The following is a 26,883-nucleotide window of genomic DNA, read 5'->3' on the forward strand; positions in this document are numbered from 1 at the left end:
TTATAAGAATAATCCAGGTGAGAGCCAATGATGCCCTGGGCCAGGGAGGCAGGAGTAGAGATGGTGGGAGGTGGGTGAATTCTGGAATGGTTCTGAAGGTAGGACAGGTAGGAATTGCAAAGGCGTCACATGTAGGTAGGAGAAGGGGAGAAGTCTGGAAGGTACTTGGTCTCTGATGGTGTAAGGATGGAGGTGTGTTACTACCTGAGACAGGGAGATGGGGGTGGGGTGGGGGTAGTAGAGGCTTGGGGAAGGCAGAAGCTCGCTCTTGGATATGTTGAGTTTGAGAAGTTTATCAGACACCCACTCCAAGATGTTGAGGAGGTCGGAGGATCCAGAAGGCTGAAGCTCAAGGCCACGGCTGCCCAGGGAGCTGGCCGGAGATGTTGGCTCAGGAAGCATGCCTACTCTCTCAGGCTCAGCAGAAAGGTTTATTTTTATTTCAGTTTAATTTTTATTTATAATGATGTAAAATATTTACACTGTTCCAAAGTCAAGTCTGCAAAATAAGGAAGTAGCTTCTACTTCTCTCCTCCTTTTGCCTCTGTAAATCGTCATTTCATTGGTTTTACGGTTTATCTATCCATTCACTCTCTTTAGCAGAGGTGAATATGAACATATACTTGTATCCGTCTGCTTTTTCAGGGAGAAACGCAAGCATACTACATTTACTTTTTTCACTTTGCTTTTTTCCCTATTATTTTAAGGTTATTCATTTCTCTCTGCTTTTTGTTCTCAGGAGGGCGTTTCCCTCCACATTTTAGTTGCTTCTTAGAAATGTCTGCACCATGGTGGTTCAAGTCTAGCAAGTACCACCACTCTGGGTCAGGGGCAAACGGTCCCTAGGATTCCATGTGTAGCAGTTCACAACAGAACCTGCAGTTTCTTCCTATTTTGAGCTTCTAGAACTCCCTGGTTCTTACAATGGGCATCACGGGGCCTTGTAATATGCTAGAAGAAGTCTCAGAGCAGGAGCTGGGGACTCAGGTTATGCCCGGCTCTGCCAACGTCAAGTGTTTGGCCTTGGGGAGCCCTGCTCTTGCGGCGAGATGAGGAACCTGGGCAAGATATTCTCCAGGGGTCTTGGAGTGGACACTCTGGTTCTCTAAGAGGACAGGCGGAGGCTGAACCGAATCTGCAAAGTCATCTTGCGGGAAGGCACAGACAAGGGTTCTGTCACATTACTGCCTCAGCCCCCTCACTGGCTTTTCTGTGCCTGGGTGACCCAGATGCTGGGTCGCAGGGACAGCACTGTGGGCAGGAGGTAGGGGTGCGCTTACAAAGCAGGGGGTCAGCAGGGCCGGCCAGCCAGGTGGTACAGGCAGGAGGGCAGAGGGCTGGATGCTCCCCCAGGAATACAGAGGCTGAGCCCCCATGGCTGGCAGGCCTGACAGGAAGTCCCTCCACTCTTCCCACCTGAGGCTCCCCTGGTGCCACCTTCCCCAGGAGGGAGGCCTCACTGGCCATGGCACTGCAGATCCAGAAAGTTTCTGCAGCACGAACGCTTCTTTTATTCTTTCTTCCACGGAGGAAATTTCAGATCTGCAGCCACCCACCCTTTATGTTTTTCCTTCTCCCCACACTCCCAAACACAACTCACACATGCAAAGGCGAGAGGCCAGGAAAGGAGTACGCCAAAAGGAAGAGTCACTGGACCAAATAGAAAGAGCAAATCTACGAGCCGTCTCAAAGTGGCAGCCTGGGTGGGTCTTGCCATGCAGCGGTGCCTCGTGGGCTCCGGCTCAACCTCCTCTCCCACCTTCCGTCCACGGCCCCAACTTCCGCTCACTGCAGCTACAGGCAGGGAGGGCCCCAAAGCCCTGGGGACACGGTGGGATCGGCCGGGTGGTCCTGGAGCATGCCGAGAGCAGGCGGACTGCAGCGCCTGGAGAGGCACCGGCACCCATCCAATGCCCTTCACCTTTCCAATCCCGGATGTCAACTCCATAATCACCCGGCTCATTAACCAGAGCCCGTGGGGCTGTGCGGACAGGAACATGGGCGAGGAATCTGCTTTCTGCACTGACCGGGTCCTGACTCAGTGTATCTTGGAAGGAAGACGAGGAGGTCTGAATGCTCCCACCCGGGGGCAGCTTGGTAATTGCAGGTTTTCATAACACTCCAGGAAGGAACGCTTGCCGCTCTGGAGAAGCTGGGGAAAGGCTTCGTGGCAACCGTTCCCAGGAATGAGTCCATCCTAACCGCCGGACCACCCTGGCGTGCCCTTTCCAACTCCTCCGCTTCCTCTGACATACAGGAGAACAAGCAGCCCAGCCTTCCCCCCCGGGACCGTCCGTTCCCCCCTCCACAAGCACGCATGAGGGGTATCCTGCTGCAGCCCCAGGCGTACGGGCCGGAGCTCCTGGAGTGGAGAGCGCCTGCATTGGGAGCACCTACCCCCTCTAACCAGACCTAAGCACCCCTGGGTGGACGTTTTCAGCACAACCTGTCACGATGGGGAAGCTTAAGCACCAGCCGGCACTCTGCGGACCTCAGCCTCAAAGGATGGGAACCGGGCTCTGGGACACAAGACAAAGATCCGAGGTCGCCGTGGACACCAGCAGACAGAGAGTCTGTTCAGGTGCCCTCTCCTCACCTGTCAATACCTCTCTTCCTCCAGGGCCCAATCTCACTTCCTTCTTCTCTGCACCATGAACTTGGTCCTCAGAACCACCCTCCACATGCCTCCTTTCTTTTTCTGAGGCTTATGGCCTGCATTGCACTATTACACACACACACACACACACAGAGGCATATGCACACACGCCTGCACACACACCGTGCACACATATATACACATACAGGCACACCTTACACACACATGTACATAGACATATAGATGCACACATTAGAACCACACAAAGTTCAGCATATCTTTTTTTTTTTTTTTTAAAGTTCTCTCTACACCCAACGTGGGGCTTGAACTCACGACCCTGAGATCAAGAGTGGCAGGTTCTACTGACCGAGCCAGCCAGGCACCCCTGTTCAGCATATCTTAATCTTCCATCTTCAACTAGACTGTAAACTCAAATGCCTGGTGCAGGTGTAGGCCGGCAAGAAGCACTTAGCAGACCCTCTCTCTTCCTGACCAAAGCCCCCTTTTCTGGGTCCTGCTCATCTCCCTGTAAGGGGACGGTGACAGGCACTGCACCCACCACCCCGGGGATCATGAGGTGGGTGGGGCCAACAATGGAAAGTACTTTTGCCTCCGGAGGAAAACTTTCCTCTCTCCCCTAGCATGCTGCCCTGATGACAAACAGGAGGTAAATGAATCCTGGGATTGAAATTATTTTAATGTAGCTGATCTGACATCATCTCTTTGAACACAGCAATTCTCAAGGGGGGGCGGGGTGGATTAGTCCTGACCTATTTTTGTGGGCAGTCTTTGCCAGGAGAAGGAGAGCCTTGAAGGTCTCCCCGACTCTGGACACTGGGGGGAGGGGGTGGGGCCTCAGGCCTCCCTTCCAGCCTGGCCTGTCCCCTGTTGGATATGAGCCGGGGCTCATGGGGCAGCCTCTGTGGAATTTGAAGAACCCAGCGTCCCTAATGGCCTTGCTGAGAGCTAACCCTGCCCGGGGGAGATGGCCAGCTCTCCAGATATCCCGGTTAGTGGGCTCCACACTGCATCCACCGCCATCAGAATTAAGAAACCACGGCTAGTGCACAGAGGAGTATCTTAGGATGGGAAGTAGCCCTTTACTGAGGAGAAGCTCACCTCTGGGACCCAGCCCTGAGAGACGCGGAGAAGGGATGGGCTAGTTGTGATTTCTGAGGGCAAGGGGCTGGGGGGGGAGTCAGGGCTCCCTGAGGCGGGCTGGGGGCCTGCTGGCTTAGCGGGGCCCCTGCAGGCATGGCCTGAAGGAGACTTCTTTCCCGTTGTTGCTCTTGCAAAATGAAAAACCCTGGGCTGACTCAGAATTTGCTTCCTCCTCAACACTCCCTGTTGCTCTGTGGTGGGATGGGCCACTCGCCCCCCAGCACACGTTCTAAATACCCGCCCTGGAAGTCCTTCACCAAAGCTGGTGTGCCCCTTCTCTGGCGGCCAGAGGCTCCTCCCAGGCCACCCGTGTCCCTGCCACCCCTCCTGACTGCAGGCGCTCCCTGGGGCTTGGGCAAGGTTCCGACAGGCCCAGGGGCCCTCCTCCCCACCCTGAGCTCAGCACCCCGAGGGGAAGAGTGGCTGGCCGAGGCTGGCTGGGGGGGATCTGAGGGGTGTAATGGGCGTGGGAGGCCACCACTCCAAAACAGGTGGGCGGGACTAGGGCACAATCGTTAGGTGACCAAGCTGGGCCTTCGATTCCACCACCCCCTCTGCCACTCCCAAGCGTCTTCCAACTCTCCTTTCTGTCTCGTCGCCTCCTTCCCTTACCTGGAGTCCATGGTCTTTTTTTTTTTTTTAATTTTTAATGTTTATTTACCTTTGAGAGACAGAGACAGACAGAGAGAGAGAGAGAGAGAGAGAGAGAGAGAGGCGTGAGCAAGGGAGGGGCAGAGAGGGACACACAGAATCCAAAGACAGGCTCCAGGCTCTGAGCTGTCAGCACAGAGCCCGACGCAGGGCTCGAACTCACAGACTGTGAGATCATGACTTGAGCTGAAGTCGGATGCCCAACCAACTGAGTCACCCAGGCACCCTGTAATCCACAGCCTTGATGAAATCAGTGCCAAGAACTTGTCCAAGAGCCTCGGGATACTACTTCCCCCAGGAGGGCAGCTACACCTTGTAGGGAACTCAGGAAATGGGGAGTTTTAACCCAAAGAAGGCATGCGCTAATGATGGAAGTCCAGGCAGTAACCCCCCCGCACCTTTCATACTAGGATTATTAGTGTGTAGATCAAGTATCTGTGGAGGGCCCACCATGCCTCTACTGAGGGCATGAAGAAGACTGATGCCCCCACATGGCTGGTTATACTCGTGAGCACCTCCTCCTGCCTACAGTCTGGATGGAGACCCTGGCAGGGACCTGGGCAGCCCAGTCTCTTGGCGGCATGGCTGGTGTGGTGTGGAGGAGACATAATGGACAGCGTTGACTGGCTGGGCCATGCTGGGCTCCAGAGGAGGCACTGCTGTGACCCAAAGGAACTCCAAAGAGTGAATGGGAAGATTCCCGTCCAGAAGGGGCTGGTCAAGGATGGGTCACCAAGAGCAAGAGACCCCTCTTAGCCTGAAGGTGCTTTGGGCTGTGGTATTAACTTTAGGCCGTGGTCTTAGAAGAAGGGACCCCGCAGCTGCCCCTTGGTGGGCATGGGTCTGGGCTGGCCAGCCCTGTCTCTGAGGCAAGACCTGATCTGGCTGTGCTGTCCCACACTGCCGGTCCTTCCTCCCTGTCCACCTCTGCCTTGTAGGGCCCTGCCTTAACAACTTCAGGGAGCAGGGGACTTGTGACTTCTAGTCTTCCACGTTCTACCCATTAGGGGACACCGGCTGTACCCAGGCCCCTGAGCCCTGCAGTCTCCTCCCACAACAGTTGGCTAGGTTTTCTGCTGCCTCCATGTCAAAATGCATCCCCGGGGGAACTCTGTCCACTCTGTCCACTCTGGGGCAAGGAGCCAATAGGCTTTGTGAGGCTAATCAGACCAAGCTCAAGCATCCAGCCAACACAGTGGCCCTGGGGGTTCAGCTCTCACATCTAGTGCTGTGTTCAAGGACTAGTGTTTGCTGGGAAATGGGGAAAGCCAGCCTGGTGCCCCCTGGACCTCTCTTCTGGCTTTCTTGCTACCTCTGTCCTGGGGAGGGACCCTGCAGGGAGACAGGACAGGGGATGTGAACTCTGGCCAGGCAGGCCTGGGTTTGCCTCAAGAGACATGTGAGAACGGAATGAGGCCGGTGACTTCACTTGCTGTGCCTTGGTCTCGGCCATACGGCAGAAACAAATTTTCTTCTCTTTGGGTTTGTTGGAGGATTTGTGCTAATCTAGATCAGGGATTTGCAAACTCTGGCCTGTGGGCCAAATCCCTCACCATCTGTTGCTGTGAATACAGTTTGTTTTACTCTCTGGTCCTTGACGGGGTAAGACTGCTGACCCCTGATCCAGACAGGATGCCCAGTACAGGTGGGGCACTCCCTAAGGAGCAGCTTCCATGGCTAGTTTACAGGAGCCGGGGCAGGGGCGCCTGGGTGGCCGCAGCTGGTTAAGCATCCCACTTCGGCTCAGGTCATGATCTCACGGTTGGGGAGTTCAATCCCTGCATTACGTGAATCAGGCTCCACACTGACACAGTGGAGCCTGCTTGGGATACTCGCTCTCTCCTCTCTTTCTGCCCCTCCCCTGCTCATGCCTTCTCTATTTCAAAATAAATAAATAAACTAACTAACTAACTAAGTAACTAAGTAACTAACTAACTAAAAAAATAGTGGGGACAGAGGGACAGTGGTGGGTGGGACAGCTGGGATTTGGGCCCCAACCTGATTAGAACTAAGGAGTTTTTCTATTTGTCTATGTGTTTATTTTCCATACAAGATTTTGTCTGAAGACATGTCACCCATCTGGGTACTCCCTTGGGTCCCAAAACCAAACCAAGCCCTTGTCAGGGGCCCTGAGCCGATCCTGGGGAAGACATGGTTGGAGACGTGGTTTGTGCATCAGGTTCTGCAGGAACGAGGGGGTGACCGGAGTCTCACTCAAGGATAGAGGGTGGAGTGTGTTGACAAAGGAGCCAATGGCTCCCCGTCCCCCTCCCTTCTCCCTAACTTTCAGCATGGGAGGTAAGGTTGGGGTGCCCTGGGTCACCCACAGTGATGTCCTCGTCAGGTCTGGGGGAGGCTTCTCAGCTCTCAAGGGTCTTGCTGGCTCACAGAAAGGGTCTGAAGGCCATTCCCTGGGGCTAGCACCTGTCAGCCTCCAGCCACGCTTCTGAGCAAAGATGTGGAGGAAGTGGTCTTTGCAGGCTTTGGAACCCCAGCAGGGTGGGCGGTGTTCCTTGTCACCAGACCCAGCTCAAGGAGGAGTGACCCCCTTCCTGAGCCGCCTCCACCTCCACACCCCGGGGGCTATGCGTACTCAGTAAGCACCTCCTTCTCTTTCTCAGTTTCTTCCTTCTGCTCTGCAGGCCACTTCTCCCTGCCCAGACCCTTAGAATGCTCCACCCCGGCCTTCCCTCTTGCCCTCCAGCCACCCCTGCCTGGCTGTCTGGGGCCCAGGAGGGTTTCTGTGGAGCAGGACTATCTAACAACAGAACTTTCTGCAGGGACGGAGACGTTCTCTGTCTGCACTGTCCGACGTGGTAACCATCGGCTCCCTGTGGCCAGTGAGCACTTGCCAAGTGGCCGGTGCGACCGAGGACAGATTTTAACTTACTTCATTTCAACAAATTTAAATTCGTACCAGACAGCAAAGCTCTGGTCATAAAGGGCATATTATCACTTCATTCCATGACTCTCTCTGGAGCCAGAGCCTGCCCAGGTACTTCTGGCGGTGCCTTCTGAAAGGAGGGGAAGAGCGCCTGCATGGAAAGGGCAGACTACAGACCACCTCTGCCGCCTAGTCCCCTCAAAAGCTGTCATCGCACCTGCCTAAACGTTCCTGGGACTGAGGGATGTCTCCCCTTCCCGCCACTGTTCTGAATCCCTCCAATATCTGGCCGTCCCCCCCGGGCAGGGCAGCCCGCACCCAGACAGGCAGACAACTCCAAATCACCTTTTCCTCTGGAGTGGGTAGAAAAAAGACACTTACCTCCCTGTACAGGGCCGATGTGACAAAACCCTGTGGAAGAGTCTGGATATTCCTACTGGGCTCCACAAGGTCTTGAGGAAACTACATGGCCTCTCTGAGTCTCCCCTACATTACTGTTATGATGGACATGCCTCTGGGTGTGAGTGTGTGTGTGTGTGAGTGTGTGTGTGTGTGTGTGTGTCTGTCTGTCTGTCTATCTTGGAAACTTCTCTTTTCCTGGAACTATCTGCCGGACCCCCTGGAGGACAGGTATGTTTCAAAGCTCGGACAATAGCGTCCTCTGCCTTAATACCTTCTCCAGGTAGGAAATACTCTCCCTCGTATCCCATCAGACAGAGGGGCCGTGGACAAGGAGGATGGAAGAGAGGAGAAGATAAGGAAGCTGCTGCTAGAAAGATTTGAAGTTGAACCGGAAAAGAGAAAACACAAAACACCTCAACCCATTCAAAGGCATTTGTGGATTTTACTAGATCATTTAAAGTGGGGATTTGGGAGGAGGCAATGACACAGAAAGGAACTAGAAGTGGATAAAGGTGCCCCTCCCTGTGGCTCCCATCCCCTGGTATTCATGCTCTTATATAGTCTTTCCCACACTGTACCAGGGTTAGTTCGTATGACCAACAGAACATAGCAGAAGGATGGTATGTCGCTCTTGAGATTAGGTTGTAAAAATACATGACAGCTTCTCTCTCTCTCTCTCAAATCACTCATTCTATCATGAGCACCCTGCAGAGAGGCCCACATTGCAAGGAAATGAAGCTTCCGGCCAACAGCCAGTGAGGAACTAAGGCTTGCCAACAACCGCGTCACAGAGCTTGGACATGGACCGTCCAATTCCATCTGAATCAGGTTTTCAGATGATCACAATCCCGGGCAACAGCTTGACTGCAGTCTCAGGAGGGACTCGGAGCCAGAACCACCCAATTAAGCTGCTCCTGGATTCCTGACCCTTGGAAGCTGCACGAGACAAGAACTGTTTGTTGTTGTAAGCTCTGCGCTTTGGAGCCGTTTGTTATTTGGTGAGAGATAGCCAATACAAGCGCCCCGGCCACGCTCCATTTCCAGCAAACTGTCATTGGGAACGGTAACTGGTGGAATCCTTGCAACAGCCACACACAAAACAGGGCACGCAGACATGCGTGCACCTCCGACACAACACGGACGGCTTAAACCTTCGTGTTTGTGCAGCCTTTGACATTTTCCCTGCTTTCGAAGCGTTGTCCCATTTGAACTGCAAAACAGTCGGAAGGTAGATGTCCCATGTCATAGATGAGCACCTTGCCTGAGAGCGGTGAAGCAATGCTTCTGAGGCTCCACATCTAGTAACGGAACCCAAAGCAAGTCTGGACAGGTGTAGAAGGGGCCACTCACACATTCTGACTGCAGTGCCTCACGCTATGTGACTTCCGTTAAATGAAGGTGGAGGAAAAAGGGGTATTTGGCAAAAGGGGGATGGTTTTAGGCTTTTAGGTGCTAAAAATCCTGTCTTCAGAAAATACAACCTCCCACCCTGTCCTGGCATCTCAGTGTGTCAGGAACACTTAGCACCAAATCATTCTCTTACCTCAGAGAAAATGCAAGGTGACCCGCCTGGTGACCCATTAAGGCCAAATCGCTCACTGACACCCTGGATTCCCAGATGGGATGCAAAAGCAGTCAATCTGGGCTATGGGAGCTATTTGGGGATAGTGGGGTGTGGAGTGGATGACAAGGTGGAGACAGTGTCGCCTGACTGTGTTAGAAGAAGAACCACAGTAAGAATATCCAGAAGCTTCAGCTGGGAGGGGGTGCCTAAGGGCAGAGGAATGGGAACTGGATGGTGGGGCCTTTGTGGGCCCTGCCTAGCGACAGGCTGATGATCACCTCTCTACCCTCCTTCTAGCTGACCATCTCAGCCTTCCAGAACATCAGGGCAGAGTCCGAATCCTTCCCTCTGCCTGTGCCATCCTGATCCTGCTCTGACTCTCTGAGCCACAGCTGCAGCTCACAGTTCAAAGGCACCAGGTTTCCTGCTCAAGGTGACAAGCCTGTGCTGCCTGCTCCCTGATGCGCTGAGCTAGCCTAGAGCAGGTTTACTATGGCCACTGGGCCACCAGACGGAACAGACACACATACAGCCCCGTATCATATTTTCAATTCCTCAGAACATTCCTCATCTTTGTTTAGGGTCCACATACATTTTCCTTGAAGTTCAGTGCCAGGCCCAGGAAACAGAAAGCCTAGAATAAGCTGAAAAGACAGGATCTGAAGACAACTCGAGGGCTGCTGTAGTTCTGGGCTCATCCGTTCACCCCGAGAGCCGGCTCAGGATATGCGGGCTCACAAGTGGGCCAGTGTCCTGTGCGTTCCGGGGCCTCCCGCCTGGCCCCAAATCCCTCCGCTGCGGGACGTGCTCCTGGAGAGCCAGGGGACATGACTGAGGCGAGCAGAGCTCTCTGGGTGTGTGCCGGGCCGTCCTCAGCGGGGAAGGTCAGGGAAGAGGATCAGAGAGGCCTAAAAAGAGCTTGCAGGGTGGAGGGGGGTGGGGCGGGTGGAACCTGTAAATGGAAGGGAACCAGCAGGCAGAAGTCAGGGAAGGGGTCCTGCACAGACGGGGAGCACAGAGGGGGACCGGGTGGCAGGAGGGAGGTGGGGGCAGCCTTGGGCAGGTCTCCAGGGAGCGGAGGGTGGGAGGGCGGTACGGGTTCTGAAGGTCTATCAGGAAGGTTACACGTGGTCCGGTTACTTCACTGCTCTGTGTGAGTTACTTTCCTCATCAGTAAAAGGGAAATAAAAATTAGCTCCTTCCTGGGGTTGTTGGAAAGAGTCCCAATAATTCTGCCCCGCGCCGCTAAGGGGTAAACGTAAGCTGGCAACTGTAAGCTTTAAGCTCCCCTTGAACTGCTGGTAAGTTCGTGTCCAGTTACAACTGGACCCACAGGGTGTGCCACGGCTGTGGGCCTGTCTCCTCCTAGGGCTTGGCTGTCTGTCTGTCCATCTGTCCAGGCTTCCTTGGGAAGAACAGGCTGCTCTGTCCATTCTGCATTTTGAAGGGCGCTGAGATCCCTGCAGGTGCTACTTGAGAGATGACCCCGGGGCACCCAGGGGACAGGGGACACCTCGGTCTTCATTTTCCTCATGGGGACTAAGCATCACCTCCAAGGAACTGAGGGCCTGTCTTGAGCTATTTTAATTCTGTTTGCTGATGGCTTGACGAATTGAGGCCCTGCATCACTTCTGGAAACCAGGGTCCCCCCCAAAATACTCCCAACCATAATAGAGGCCACCTTGGCTTCCCCAAAACACACGCCTTGGAATAAATGACTAAACTTGAATTACTGGGAAGACTCAGAAATAACCCTTGGAGCTCAGGGTAAATGCTGATCAGGCAGGAAGGCTCCTTGGTATTTTTAAAACCTGTGCCCCTGTCCCTGCAGGCAGGCAGGCATCTCGTGCTCTGGGCTGGTCCCCCTGGGGCAGGGGTGGGGACGGGAGGAGGCCCTCCCGGCCAGATCGCCCTCCCCTGGGAGCTGCCCACCATTCTAGAACTCACACCACCCCTCCTCCAGTTTCTCGCCGGGTGGGGCCCCCACAACCTGGGAGAGCTCCAGGCTACTGCAGGCCCTTCCTAAATATGTCCACGCATGAATCATCTGAACCAAGGAAGGATCTCCAGGCGTGACGGAGCGGGTGCTGGGGCGCAGGAGGCAGGTGAGTGACTCTGTCGGGTAGGTCTCATTTGAAACCTCCCCATTCACTGATTCCTTTGGAATATGTACTAGCTCCCCACTGAGTCCATTTTGAAAACAGCAGCCCCATGCTGTTCACCACCCTCGGCACATGAGTTAATTGGGGGTGGGGGGGGGAGTATAGAAGGTAGTAAAGGACCCAAAGAGGGAGATACAGTGTGCTGAGGAGGGGACAGACAGGAGTCTTCTGCACAGAACTGGTTGGGGACACAGGTTCTGAAGCCAGACTGCTTGGGTTTGCAGTCTGGCTCAGCTAAACTTCCCAGCTCTCTGACTTTGGGCAAGTTACTTCGCTTCTCTGTGCAAGCTTGCAAGATGGGGCTTTCCCCATCTGTAAAATGGAAACAAAAACAGTTATCTCCTTTCTAAGGTTGTTGGCAAGCTTCTATGAGCTGATATTTCGTAAAGGGCTCCGTGTGTCCTGAACATGGTGAACATTCTGGAAGGGCTTGTTAAGTTGCTGAGTGACTTCCAGAGGACGGAGGGTGGGCTGGGTTTGCCTGCGGGTCCAGCAAAAAGGCCCTAGAACCAAGGGGGTGGACAGCCTACCTTCCGAATAAGGCGGTCCCAGGCTGCACCTCAGCCAGGGGACTCAGCTGGGCATGCAGGGAACCAGGGGTACCAACCTACACCAGATTTGGTCCTGAAAGATGTACACAGGAGCAGCAGATAGGGCCTGCCTTTCTGGAACTTTCTGGAGAGGGCACATGAGTTGGGTAGAAGATATAAGGGGCACTGGTTATGGCCTCTGGGACTTCCTGCATACCTGCATCAGTGTCATCTGCTGGCACCCCTGCACACATCACTGTCCCTGAGACAATAGGCTTGGTGAGGGTCCTTATCTCCTAAAGACCCCCTGCCTGGTGAGGGATGAGCTAGTCCTGAAGCCTAGGAAGGCTGCGCAGCTGGGCTGCCCACCATGCACCCTGCCCCCAGGCAAGGCTGTGGGGAGGTGGTGCCAGGGGCCCAGTTACTTGGGGCCTTCAGAGTTGCTGGGGAAGGACCAGGGGTAACATGTGTGAGCCAACTCCCAAATGCCCACCACTGCAGAAACAGAGAGCCCGAGGCCACTGAGGAGGCGTAACTGAACCAGCTCTGAAGGCTGTCTCCTGCTCTACCCTCTGTCCCAGGCACAGACCCGGCCACGATGGCATTTCTCTCTCTCAGCTACTTTCCTAGTCAGCAACCCTCCTGCCCTCTAGGCTGGTGGGCACAGGCCCCTGCTTCCACTCCAGTCAGATCCCTTACCTCCAGGTCACTCTCCTTTCCCATCTAGGGTCTACGCGGTCTGCACAAATCCTAATTGCTGGAAAAAGGGGAAGAGGGAGAACAAAGAAGGGCAATGCTCAGCTTCCCAGAGTGGGCACAGACTGGGAGATGCCCACTGCCAGAGTGGGCAGGCCCGGCACACAGGAGCTCTGTCAAAATGCACAAAAGGGCCCTCCCTTGGATGCGGGTCCCTGGCCCAAGGGATGTGCTAGTCCCCCTGGGAGAGGGGCCCCAGGGCCTTGCTTTCTCTCCCATGAAGTATGGTGTATAGAGCAGATCCTGAGCACGCGGCATGCGCCGGGAAAGAGGGGCGAGAAAGGGCATCCTGGGAGGTGCGTCACTCTTAGGTGAGTCATGGGCCACCCTTCCCGGGGCCCCCTTGCAGCCTGTTCCTCCCAGGAACGCTGAGCGAGGTGGCTGCAGTGTCCAAAGGAGGACCTGGCCATCGTGGTTTGTGCAAAGGCTGGGGTCTTCTCTAGGCATATTGGGACTCTCACGTCAGTTGGACATGGACGTGGACATCTGGCTTTAAGAAATGAGCTGTTCTTTCCAAGAGTGCCTGCTTGGGGGTGGGCGTGGGGGAGGAGGAGAAGGAGCCTAAAAATAATTCCTATCTGACTCATTTTGCTTAGAATCCGACAGGGCTGCCTGCCAGGTGGGGGTTTGCCTGTCCCATTTTCTTATCTATCTTTAGCAGAGACTTAATGAGGGCAATTTCCTTGCTGGGATATAAAGACAAACCCCGGGCGATGGCAGTGTGATCTGTCTCGCCTTCCCCTGGGCTCCTGATGACAGGATGACACTGATGGTGACCGCAGGGCTGAGCGGTCTAGGGTTGAGTGGTCTGGGGGGCTTCAGGGATGGTGTCATCCCCGGATGGGGCCAATGAAGCAGACGCCCCCTCAATGAGACCCAAGACAGGTGACGACCAGGGAAGGAAGGGTCTCCTGATCCTCCCTTCTCTTGCCCTCAGTTCTCCCACGACCACACAAACAAGACGAATTACTCAGGTCTGAAATCCGATCACTCACAGCCTATACCTTTACCTTGAGCACCTCTCTACCCTGTTTAAAGAGTAAGCACTGTTGACTCTCATTATTCGCTGTAGTTCAGGTCTACAAAGGCCCACAAACGCTGGCCTAGGGAATGCCGAACGATTATTCCCAAGGGAAATTCAGGGTTGGGTTCCTACAAGCCTCTGGCCACCACATTTTCTCCAATCAATCAATACATAAACCTTATATTATCTGTTTCTGCTTAAAGACACCTTACTTATTATATATTGTTGGTTCATTAATGGTGAACGCATGGCCAACAGCACTCTATCGATCATGAAAATGCATCATAAGTATCCTGACTATATACAAGTCAGGCCTGGATGACACCTACCTGACACTCAAGATTTTTCTCGGAGAGGCACATCACAGCCCTCTTGCCCTTAGGAACACTAGAGAGCACCGCAGGATGACACTTGGGGGCATTTTAAACGGCAAAAGCGCACAACTGTGAAAATCATGGCACTAAATAGATCATGAAAAGGAGGCTCGTTGCAGCGTGAGAGCTGAAACACAAAGGGAGAACATCTCCTTGTTTGACCGCAGCCGGGAATCGGCGCGTTCGGCAACTCGAATTTCTCACCACCCCGGGCGTGCCCATGAATGACCTTGAAAGGACCGTGAATATTGATTTTGAGGTTACAAATAGATATTAGCAAGTGGGCAGATTTGCAAATATGGAACCCACAACTAAGGAGGATTGACTGTACTTCCAAAAGGGCTAACTTAACGACTCGTGAGCTGACGGACAGATCCAGGGATCTGAACTAGTTGCTTCCTGATCTGTTCCTGGTCCGCATGATCTGGGACAGAGTCATCCGCACAGGATGAAGGACTCCGTGACCGCAGGAGTCTGCAGTGCTCAGGGGAGTGTCAGGCTTCTGAAAGTAACTGTGACTTAGAGGAAAGGGGGTTAAGGAGGCACCAGGGCTTCCTCAGGGTCCTTGCCCATGAGCCTAGAAGTGAGAAGGAGGAGGGATAAGGTGGTTCCAGAATGGAGGAATGAGAGGTTGCCCATAGCCAATGATGATCATCAAAGCACGGTAATCATCAGAATGTGTTGCGGAGTGGGTCTAAGAAGAGTTAACGAGGGTTCTAAAATTATAATTTCGTACATTGAGTGAGAGGGAGGAGGGAAGCATGGGGCTGCGGACAGGGTTAATGATGTAAAATTAAGGGCGCGGCTGAAAGAAGGGTTTGCTTTCTGTTGGAGGATAAGTGATGGGCCAGGAGAGGTAGACCCTGCCGGTCCATACGATGTCCAGGGCCTAGGAGGGGATGGTGGGGGAGTGACAGGTGCCCTAATTCTCATCTTCTAGCCCAAGGGAGGGAGCAATATTGCTCAGGAAAAGAGGATGCTTTACTGAGGTCATTAGTAGTCCCTGAACATGTCGGAGGAATCTTGGAGAACAAAGTGCTAGAGACTGTAGCTGTGTGCTTACGGTTCCAATTTTCCAAAATCAGAAAATATATAGATATCATGTCTCTCAAAGCAACTCCCAAACAGATGTTTTGGAAGAAATGACGTAACCAATAGTTAGCACAGATTCACATGAACCAGACCAGATTTACTTCCGTTTTTTAAAGGGTTATTCGCCTGATACATTTGGGGAAACCTGCAAGCGTCAAGAGTCAAGATTCAAGGAGTATTTCCAGGGGTTTCCATGCCATTCTTTCCTGGAACCTGCCTTAGTCACCAAAAAAATTTTAATTGATATGCAAACCCTGTAAAAGAAATCTATCCTTTTAAATTACATAAGTCAGGATTTTTAGTTTATTTAGAAACTTATAGATCCATCACCCATAATTCCAGAGATCCTGTTCATTTTTATCAGTGACCCACAAGATGTCACAGAGAGCTTTTGCCAAATCAGATCTGATGGCTGATACTAACTTTGTCCCTAGGGAAAGAGCCTGGCACCCAGGGAGGGTTTGGCCACATGTTGGCAGAGGAAGGGAAGAAGGAATAAGATCCTTAATTGGTTCTACAATTAGAGGACACCAAGCCACGGCCATGGTCATTCAGGCTCCAATCACCATGCAGCGTCCAGGATGTGGCCCCGACTGCAGCGCCTGGGGACATAGGGAGGGGGTGGCTTGCGGAAGGGTGGAGACAGCTGGCTCTCCTGCCCCTCGCCCAGCAGGGCGATCTGACACTAGCTGGATGACCATGGCATTCTTTTCTTCTTCCTCCTGAATCTGCTGCACACGTGGAGTCCGTTAACCATTCTTCTTCCTTCCGTGAACCATTCTGAGCCCTCACTTAAAGAAATAGATTAAGTGGGAGAATGGTGCTCTAGTCTCCCCGGCTGCTGGGGCAGCGTGGGATGGAGAGATAGTGCCTGCATTCGCTGCCCTGCTCTGTTAGGAGGCCCCGTTCTGGGGTGTGCTGTGTCTACACAGATTGTAGCCCCCTGGGCCAGGGCCCATTAGGAACCAGGAACTCCAGCCCTTCCCTTTGATTTAGTTCAGTTGGGGGTGGTGACTGCCGTATGCGCCACGCTCTTGGCTCTGTTTCTAAGGAGCTTTGTGGGATGGCTTCTGGGGAGGTGGGGGTCTCTGGTTCTTGCAATTTCACGTTCCTTCCATCCTGATATCCTCTGGTTTCCCTTCCAAATCCTCCTTGTGTTTCACAGGTTAGTTCAAGCCCACCTCCTCCAGGAAGCACTCCTCTACCAGCCCCTGCTGGCTCTTTTCTTTCAACACTCAGATTCTACATGCAGTCTGGTGGCTTCAAGAGCCAAAGACGGCTGTGTAAGCTGTACCCTAGGCCCTGGAGAGCAGGGGCCAAGCCTAGCACTTCTCTGGTGTTCTCTGGAACACAGGCTGAAGTACAGAGCACTACTCCATCAGTCCCAGTAGGAGAGTTAAGTAAGGCTTCCCAGGGGCTTTCGGGGTGATGTGCCACCCAGGCTCCCCTTCAGATATGGTGCACTCACCCCCCTCAGCTGCTAGACGTGCTGGAGCAGACCTCTCCTCCCCCCTCCCCCCTGCTGTCAGCCCCTACAGAGACTGCCCTGGGTGATGAGAGCCGCCCGCCTAAGGTTGTGGCAATTCTACCCAATGACCAGCAGGCAGGGCATAGGCAGACCTGCTCCTTCATTCTGTCTCAGGACAGCTCTAAATCACCTCAACTTCAGAGCCCCTCCTCCCTCCCCCCNCTCTGCCCAATCCTGCTCCCTTGGCTTCCTGTCTATGGCTTTTGATTCAAAGGACGCTCCTCTGTTAAGTGCCCTACTCCAGAGTCAGCTTCCTAGGGAACACAGCCCCTGACAGTTGTTCATTGCCCCAGTCTGTTCATCTCTGCAAACAGAGCAGGGCGTAGGTGGGGAGAGAATCCTGCACCCTCAGCAGGTGAGACCTCACTCAAGGTCGGCAGCATGGGCAAGACTTGGCCCTCTGGGAGCCTGCTCCTCTGCCTGCACCCAAGGCCGGGGGTGGGAAGCTGGGGCAGGGGAAGCTCGCAGGCCCTCCTCCACGCACCAGGTCTCCAACGTGGGTGGGGATGGGGCACCTGAGGTATGTGGCTCCTTGAGGAATGCTTGAAGTACTCATTTAGTACATTCATAGCATGAAATGTGTAATTTTTTTCTGAAATCAGCAAACATCTTTGAGTAGTTTCCCAAAATAAGCAAGCAGTTACTAGTTGTTTAAGTTTCGAGAACATTTTTAAGGCGGGGGGGGACCCTAGGAACCATTCTCGGGCTTAACCTTTTTCTGCAAAACGAAGACAGGGCATTTGCAACTCAATTTTCATCACAGAGCACCTCGCAGCAGCCCATGGAGTGTGGGAGCAGAGGCCGCAGACGGCCGCACCCGAGGGCCCTCCTTCCTGGTCTGCCTGGGGAAGCAGAACCAGGAGAAGGAAATTGATCCGGGAGTGAACGCAGGGCAAAGCTCCCCGGACTCCCAAGGGGGATCGTGGGTGAGGGCCCACCTTCGCTGCAGCCCTCTCCCCACCCTTCCCTATAGTGTTTCCTGTGTACCTCGGACCCAAGAGTGGGCCGGCGCTAAGACCGTTTCCAGGAGCCTTACAAAGATTGGATCATTCAAGCCTCCCGCTTAGTAGACCCATTTTACAGAAGACAACAGGGGTGTGAAACAATCTGCCCAGGTCACAGAGGTAGTGAATGGAGGTAGAATCCATATCCGGTGTTTACTTCCGGGGCAGGCGCCTCAGCCTTCCACAACTGGAAGTGAGAAGCAGCAGGGACCCACGACCCCTTGCGTCCAGCGGGACCTGGGATAGAATGCAGGCGACCCCGCTCCAAACTATAGGGCACCACACGCTCCACCTTCCGCTGCCTGCCGTCCTGAACCGCAGACGGACCCTCTGATGGTCAAGGCGTTTACTCCTGGAGTGCATCTGTGGTCTAGCTGAACACCCTCTTCTTGCGTTCTAGCCAGCTCCCTCTGGTTTGGGTCCCCGGGAACGCGAGGCAGCTGCTCCTGGCCCTCCGTGTAAACCTCTCATGAGTTTATTGGCATGAGTGTTCTTCCCCTGCTTCGTCCCGTTAGCCTCTCCTACCAGGACATACTTTCTATCCCTTTAATCATCTTTATTGCCTTGCTTTTGACCCTGTCCCGGGTCCACATCCTTTGTGAGGTGTGCTGACCTACCCCAGGCATTTGTTAACACGGGTGCGGCTCAGCGGAACGTCGGCTCCCCAGTGCCTGCGTGTCACTCTCCTCTTCCTACATTCCTGAGTCACGCTGCTTTCCGGAGGCCTGCCACGGGGGGAGGGGGGGACTGCCGAGCACGCGACTGGGCCCACAAGTGGGGGTGTGGCCGACATGGACATGAGCCTCAGCCCCATTGCCTGGGTCTGAAGAAGCAGGGCAGGGCGTGACCCTTCTTTCCAAAGCATGGGGATTCCACACACCACCAGATACATACTCGGGACCGGGCGTCAGGGGAAGAGGGACACCGAGCCTCTGATCTCCCTGACCCCTTCCAGCCCCTGAGAACCCCATTCCCCTTTTGGGGGGGGGGTGCTCCCTATTTCCTCCCTCCACCAGGCATCCAGAAACCAGGAATGAACCTCTGTGATGCTGCACGGCACAAAGACAGCACACACAGTGTAATAAGCCTGCCTTGGGCAAGCCTGGACTGGGGCTTGGTCCCACCCTCCTGGCTCAGTTTCCCCTTTTCCTGCTGCTACATGATGTGCCTAGTGGTTCCGATGTCAAAGCCAGGACGGACTTCCCCCTTGTTAGTTGCATGGTTATTGTCCTCTGGAAAGCCTCCCACCCACCAAATCCGCAAGCTGATGATGAGTTCTGGGTGCCCAGTGCTCCAGCCACCACCCAGCACTCCTCGGTCAGCGCCCACGTGTGGAGGGAAGGACCGGGGACCCTGGTCAGCCACAGCCCTAGTTTCAAGGGATACCAGCAAAACAGGCTCCTATAGTTTCTGAGCAAGAGATGTCATCTAGACCACTCCTTGGCTCTCTGAGGACTTTCCCTGTTCATTAAAGGTAAAACCACAAGCCATCACTTCTATCCAAGAAGAAATCTCCGACAGAGAAACACCCCTCATTTTAGTTCCTGAGGCAGCAGGCTTTTTGCTCGCTCGCTCCTTCCTTCCTTCCTTCCTTCCTTCCTTCCTTCCTTCCTTCCTCCTTCCCATCCTTACTCTCTTTTTTGCTTTCCCTCTCTTACTCCCTTCCTTTATTTTTTACATTTCCAACCAGAAGTAATATATGCATATTCAAACAAAATACACTCTAATGCTGCTTTATTATGAAGGTCCACAGACTACAAACATCACTCTGTACCTGGAGTTTTCCATTTGAAATGTACCATGAAGACCTTTCCATGTCAGAAAGGCTGCAAGGGAACCATGGGCTGCCTTCCCGGGACACCTAGCCTCAGCTGCCTGTGTACCCAAGGCTGCCTCGTGGCCCTTTTCTTTTATTAAGTTTATTTAGAGAGTGAGAGAGTGAAAGCAATTGAGAAAGGGGCCGGGGGTGGGGAGAGAGAGAGAACCCCAAGCAGGCTCCATATAGTCAGCACAGAGCCTGATGTGGGGCCCGAACCTACGAACTGTGAGATCATGACCTGAGCCGAAACCAAGGGTCGGCTGCTTAACCGACTGAGCCACCCAGGTGCCCCTGGTGGCAGTCTTTACGGCCCCTCGCTATCACCCAGTACTCTGAACTGCAAGGAGACCCTGGTTTTTGGCTTAGTGTTAAGTGAGCTCCTCCAGGCACTAGAGAGCAGTGGCCTGTGCAGTTGCTGATCTGCCTATCACCTGTCACATGACTCGGGATGACTTTCAGGGACCAGAGAAGAGGAGGAAAGACAGACACCCTTGGAAGTGTGAGCTCCAGAGCCTCCTGGAGGCCATGTCTCAAAACATGCGTCAGCAGCCTTGAGGACGGCTGTTGTTACGGGAGGGTCAGTGGAAAGAGGATTTCTCCTCCTGAGGGGCATGGCCTGCACTGCCCTGGACTCTTGAAGGGACCCACCCCCTGGGCCAGCCCAGAGAAGTGTAGCCTCGACTGGTACCAGCCCCACTCGCTTCACTTCCCAGGTGTCAGCTGGCCACAGGGGAAAGCAAAACCCAGCCCAGAACTGACGGAACTACAGACAGCTGGCCGAGGACGGAAAACCCAGAGCTCTCGACGGAGTCTCTCCTACCTTCGGTCATTTCTCCTCCTCCGGAACAACTTCTTCGTGTGGGCGATCTCTACTTCATGGGGCATCGGATGGTAGCCCTGCGTCATGTGGGAGGAAGTTATCGTTAGTAACTTGGGGAAGACGCAAAGACCTTCTCACACATAACTGTTGATAACAACATCTGTGACAAAAAGAAATTGGAGTTTGGCAAGACTAGCCTCCGACCACCAATCCACATTGCAAACTGGAAAATGGTAGACTGAATCCATTTCCCATCAGGCAGTGATGCTGGAGTTATAGAACCAAAGATCGGGAGGGACACAGAGAGGACCTCAGAATTTGTTATAGCCAGTCATTTAAATTCCAGATGAGGACACTCAGGTCCAGAGGGATGAATGAATCAGTTCGAGGTCTTGCAGAGAATTAGCAGCAAAGCTGGGACCAGATCCCAAATTCGTGGCTGCATGATGGAGGATGAGTTCCTTTTTGAACACTCATGACTTCTCTAAGCTTCCCGACACACTGGGAGTGTCAGTATCTTCTTCAAGCCATTGAGAGGACCAAGGAGATGCAGCCCCTTGCAAACCCTGGGTCTCACTGAGATGGACTGAGTTAGGACCCGGGTTGTCTCACGTGAGCCCAGGATGGCCCGTGCAATTGTGACCTAGGACCCTCATTCCTCACAACCCTGGGGAGCATTTAGAATGAAATAGTTAAATGCTTTTTAAAACTCTGAACTGGGGAAAATCCTAAGCACGGTCCCATGTTGTCATGAGGACAACAGCTATACATCTACATGAAGGTTGGAGACAGATCCTCTACTTCTAACACAGGGCTGGTCCTTTACAGGCCAAGCCCCAGGCTGAAGGCCAGCTCTGTTCTCACCAGCTCCCTCCTCCCAGCATTAAAGTGTGTTTCGGTGGGACATGGGGGAGGACACTGTCATTACATTATGGGCAGCCTGTGTGTGGGGACGTGGGTGGGCAGGAGGGTGGTTGAGGGGACCCAGACCTGGAGGGCTGAGAGAAGGGGGTGGTCTGACTCGGGCCTGGGATTCCCATGTACAGACCCTGATGCAGAGACTACAGTCTGAGCGTGACCCGCATGCCACCCACAAGCCCCTAGGCACACACAGCGTGAGAGGGAGTGACAGGTCCTGGTGTGCTGGAGAGTGGTCAGCCAGAGTCCATATAACCCAATGCCCCCACTTTATAGACAGGGAGACTGAGGCCCAGATCCTTTGGTTTCAGGCCCCACAGTGGACGGCCCCACTGGGAGGCCTTCTCAGGGCTTAGTCCCCGACCAGTGTGGGGTGGATGTTGACAGCTCTGGCCAGTCTCAAGGAGCTTCCAGGGGGCGGGGCAGTGGGACAACAAGAGGGAACAGACTCAGGAGGATGCAGGGACTCTGGCCTCGTGGATACTTGGCCTCCGAAGCAGTCCAGGGAGGGAATGACACATGTCAACATTTATTGTAATAACAGTCCCTCCCTCCTACCCTGTCTCTTGCCTCCAGCAATCTGGCCAGAAAGGCATGAATGAATTCCGGGCTCCAGGCGGCCACAATGGGCCTCGGCAGCCTTAGGATGTGCTTTGTTTAATGGGTTTCTCAAAGGATATTATTTGCTTTTCTTTAATACAAAACACAAACAAGGAAAAACACCAAGTCTTCCCCTCTCATTTCCCCTCTCCCATTCTGACCCAGCTCCGGGCTGGCCCCTTCCCTCCCTCCTGGCCTGGGGTCACTGTAGGAACACACTGGGTGTGCCCCGCGTAGACAATGGAAGGAAGCGGCTTGGATCGGGATCTCAGCTCTGAGGCTGGGCAGACGGAGCTGTCCGCGACCCTGGGCCTTCCACGAGCCCAGGAGGTGCGGCCTCCCCTGTCTGGGCTTCAGAGTCCTGGGCTCTGGCCTGCACCCCCCCCTTCTCCTCCACACTCAGGGGGAGCTGCCTTCGGGACTCACCCTCTGCTCAAGTCTTAGCTCTCCACCAAGCTCAGAGTGGCCTAGAAGACCTGTAGTGCCACGCGAGGCTTCTCAGGAAGCCCCTGCTGGGACCTCTGTGTCCATTCATCTATTGCCTCCAAACTGTGTGAATGCAGAGAAAATATCACAAGAGTAAAAACATGGGGTCTGGAGCTGCACCGTGAGCGTTCAGCTCCTGGCGCTTCCTTTTGATGAGTTCTGTGACTTTGATAGATAACCTCGCCTCTACCAGCCTCGCTTGCTGCATCTCTCAAATGGAGATAATAACAGCAACCGCCTCCTATGGTCCCTGCGAGGGTTAAATGAGTTGATTAGCACGTAAAGAAGGCAGGCTAGTGCCTGGTATGCAGGAGGCCTCACTATCTCCAGTGGTGCCACTGTCACCATCACGTTCATCACCTTCCCAGCCTCCGGACACCCTGCTCAGGGCTGAGCGTGCTGCAGCAAGCGAGGCTGCTCGGGTCCCTCTCCTCACGGAGCACCCTCATCCTGGCTCAGAGTCTGGCTGAAGTGGTCTGCAGGGGAGGAGGGCGCGGGAGGCTCAGCTCAGGGAAGGCAGAGGGATTAGCAGAGGGCCTGTTGTCCCAGCTGTGGAGCTGGAATAAGATGGAGAAGAATGGAGAAGGATGGCAGACACCAGTAGGAGGCCAAAAACCAGCTTTAAAAAGGTGACAGAACAAAGTCTTGTACTTTTGAAGTGTTCCCTCCCCAGGGACAACCCAGGCTGGGGCTCTGGAGGACAGGTCCCAGCTGCAGACCACCTGGAGCCCCAGGCTATCAGCATGTTGGTGAATCCATGAATGACAGCCACCTTCCCTGGGGCACTTACATAGGACTGTCAGGTGCTCCTGCATCAAGCAGGACACACTGTACTTCCACAAGCGTCACTAGAGAATTCTCTTCAATCAGCCAGTTCATTTCTCATGCTGGTGGTTGGCACTGAGTGATGCACACAATGAGTGACGCACACAATTCAAGATGCTGCCCGTACTCTCTCCAAGACAAGGGTGATTGGTGTCAACTGGGGCAAATATAGGGCCAGTGGAAGAAGAGAGAATCTGTGCTGATCTGATATCGGGCTAGTGCTGATCGGGGTTAGCCGAGCCTCTTTACCCATGGGGAGGAGGTCAGGGTTGTACACAAATGTTTATGGAAGCATTTTTTATCATAGCCACAATTGGAAACAACCCAAACATCCACTAACTGAGGATTGGGTAAGTATAATGTGATATGTCCATGCAATGGAATAGTATATGGCCATAAAAAAGGAAGGAAGTCCTGATACATGTGATGATGTGGATGAACCTTAAAAACATCATGCTCAGAGTGCCTGGGTGGCTCAGTCGGTTGAGACCCCAACTCTTGATTTTGACTCCAGTCCTGATCCCAGGGTTGTGAGATCAATCTCTGTTTCTGGCTCCATGCTGCCCCTCCCCCACTGTCTCTCTCTCTCTCAAAAAAAAAAAAAAAAAAAAAAAAAAGAAAGAAAGCAAAAAAACCCCCAAAATACCACACCCATCAGGCTCAGGGAAAGAAGCTAGTCACCAAAGACCATGTATTGTAGAATTTCATTTTTATGAAATGTCCAGAATAGGCAAATCGGCAGACAGGAAGTAGGGGAGTGGTGGCCAGGGGCCTGGGAGAGGGAGAATGTGGAGTGACAGTTAATGAGTACTGGGTTTGTCTTTGCTGATGGAAATATTCTGGAACTACACAGCAATGATGGTTGCAGGCATGAGCTTGTGAATATACTAAAAAAAAAACCCAACAAACCCCAACTAACTGTACACTTCAAAAGGGTACGTTTTACGGTATGTAAATGATACCTTAATTTAAAATGGTGGGAGGAAAATCTGGGGGCAGTATGTTCTGGGGAGAGGGGATAGCAAGTGTTAATTACCATAAAAAAATCCTGCCACAATGGAAAGTGTTCCTCTCTCACTCAATTACGCTCCAGGAAGCAGTTGCCCTGAAACATTTTATTTAAGAGAGGGCTGCAAAGGGCGGCATGTCCTAGGCGAGAGGCACCCAATGACAAGTGTGACTAATAAGGAATCTGGAAAGGAGCATGAACTGGTATCTCCAGGCCTGGCCAGGGGGCTGGTATTTTGGCTTTAGACCAGAGCTCCCTCCCTGCTTTTTAGAATATATCACTCAAGTCGAGAATGGAAATTCATCAAGCTTGTTAGAATTCTCCTTTAAGAGCAAACAGTGGCCTTTATTCTAATTCTTTATTTAACAAATTCTTCCATTCTATGCGTTGAAAGAGCTCCAGGGGCACCTCCGTGCCTCAGTCAGTTAAGTGGCTGGCTCTAGATTTCAGCTCAGATCATGATCTCATGGTTTGTGGGATGGAGCCCCACATCAGGCTCTGCGCTGACAGTGCAGAGTTTGCTTGGGATTCTCTCTCTCCCACTCTCTCTGCTCCTCCCCTACTCACACTCTTTCTCTCTCTCTAAATAAATAAACATTAAGAAAAAAAGAAAAAGAGGGGCGCCTGGGTGGCTTAGTTGGTTGAGCGTCCGACTTTCGCTTAGGTCATGATCTCGCGGTTCGTGGGTTCGAGCCCCGCGTCGGGCTCTGTGCTGACTGCCAGCTCGGAGCCTGGAGCCTGCTTCAGTCTGTGACTCCCTCTCTCTCTGACCCTCCCCTGCTCACGCTGTCTCTCTCTCTCTCCTAGAAAGAAATAAAACATTAAAAAAATTTTTCTTTAAAAAGAAAAAGAGAAAGCAAGAGCCTCATAGGAATGTCAGGGCCGGTGTGAGAAACTCCCTTTCCAGCTTCCTGAACAAATGAGAGCACGGCCTTCTGGTTTACCAGTTGCTTGGTCACATCAATCTTGAGTCACATGAGCTTCTGTAGCATTAACATGGACTACCTCAGGCCCTGCCTGCACATCTTCTACTTTTCTGCATGAGAACTGTTCCCTTGGTTCTGAGACCTGGCTGCAGATCCCCTCTCTCTACGCTCTGACCGTGTTTGCTAAGTAAGTGGGCCTGGGAGACAAGTAGATTATATAAACCAAGCCTCTCCAGGGACAGAGGGAAGATAATACCCCTTCCACATGCAGCACTGGCAGAATACACAGGAAGCGCGCACACACACACACACACACACACACCCCTGACACAGAGATCAGCAGTGATGTATATATGCCGCTCTGCCGGGTACTACCTGATTGCTCTGGGTGCAGAAACATGTTCTATAAGATCCACCCATTCCAGGGTAGGCTGAGGTTGATACTTAACAACTCACGGCAGTATTTCCCAGGGATTAAAGGAAGGCCCAGCAGAGCTGCTGGCCCTAGCCTGGGAGTGCAAGGGCCTTGGCCTGAGAGGCCAGTGTAGACAAATAAATCTTGGGTCTGGGGTGCAACAAGGGAGGGCCAAATAAGCCCACCAAGCAAGAAGCTTGTATGCCCTACGGCTCTGAGACCCATTGACCCTGTGCTCACAGTGACATACTTCCACTAGGCTACAGGTGTCCCTCCCGGCCCCCCATCCTAAAACCCACCTGCTCTTCCATCCACCTATCCTGTGAAAATTGCTCTTTTAGGCATGGTGCATACAGTAGTGAAAAAGAAATCGGCAAAATGCTGGTCTGTGCGGAGCACACATTCTAGTGAAAGCAGACAGACAACAATCAGATAAGCAGATGCTCCGATAACTGACAAAAGCACTATGGAGCAGAACAAGGCATGGCAAGGGCATGAAGGTGGCAGGGGTGGGGTGGTCAGGGAAGACTTTTGTTACTGGACGTCTGTCCGTCTAATCCACACACCTGTATGTCCATCCTTGGTCCTTCCTCACTCCACCAGCGCTAAAGGCCCACTGTGTGCCACATGCATCAGATGGAGAATACCAGAATGAACAGACTCAGTTCCGGCCCTGGAGGTCAGGGGATCACAGACATGTAAGCTGATATGTGCCACGTGCCACAGGAGACATCGGACAGATGCCTCTGGCAGCCTGGAAGAAGGAATGAGGACCCTGCTTGGGAAAAGGGTCAGGGAAGCCTTCACCCTTGGAGCAGTACGAGGCTGGGCCCTAAGGGGGTGTGGTAAGGGTACATGAGAAGACTAGAAGGCATGCTACGACATCTATCTGCTGGCCAGTGATGCTGGCGTCATGGCAGTGTGTGCAGATGTGCTTGGCACTGTGGGCAGAGAGGGGAGCATCAAGGTACTCTGAGGGCCAGGGCCGGTGCTCCTGACAGGTGTTTGGCTGGGTGCCATCTAGATGGGCCTCTTCACTCCCCTGTAACAGGTAGATTTATGGGCCTCAAAAGATCAGTTGGAGTCCTAACCCTGGAGAGATCTGTGAGCATGACCTTATTTGGAGAGAGGGTCTTTGCAGATATGATCAAGTGAAGATGAGGTCATAGTGGATGAGAGCAGGCCCTAAATTCAATGACTGGTGTCCTTGGAGGAAGGAGGAAATTTGGCGACAGAGACACAAGAGACACAGAGGGAGAAGTCCATGTAAAGATGGAGGCAGTGTTGGCCCAATCTAGCTCGAGCCAAAGAACTCCAATGACTCTGGCAGGCACCAG

General features: G+C 53.3%; 1 protein-coding gene across 2 annotated transcripts in view; it reads right to left on the reverse strand.

The window, feature by feature from the left end:
• The window catches only part of CTIF (cap binding complex dependent translation initiation factor), a 215,513-nt gene that overhangs the window by 109,313 nt on the left and 79,317 nt on the right, over window positions 1–26,883 (reverse strand). For both annotated transcript variants that reach the window (XM_077777642.1, XM_077777641.1), the window contains exon 6: window positions 20,368–20,444. In XM_077777642.1, the coding sequence (XP_077633768.1) occupies window positions 20,368–20,444 (77 nt within the window). The remainder of the gene's footprint in view (window positions 1–20,367; window positions 20,445–26,883) is intronic.

Source organism: Crocuta crocuta, unplaced genomic scaffold, assembly GCF_008692635.1.
Source record: "Crocuta crocuta isolate KB4526 unplaced genomic scaffold, BGI_CrCroc_1.0 scaffold36, whole genome shotgun sequence".
Taxonomy (NCBI): domain Eukaryota; kingdom Metazoa; phylum Chordata; class Mammalia; order Carnivora; family Hyaenidae; genus Crocuta; species Crocuta crocuta.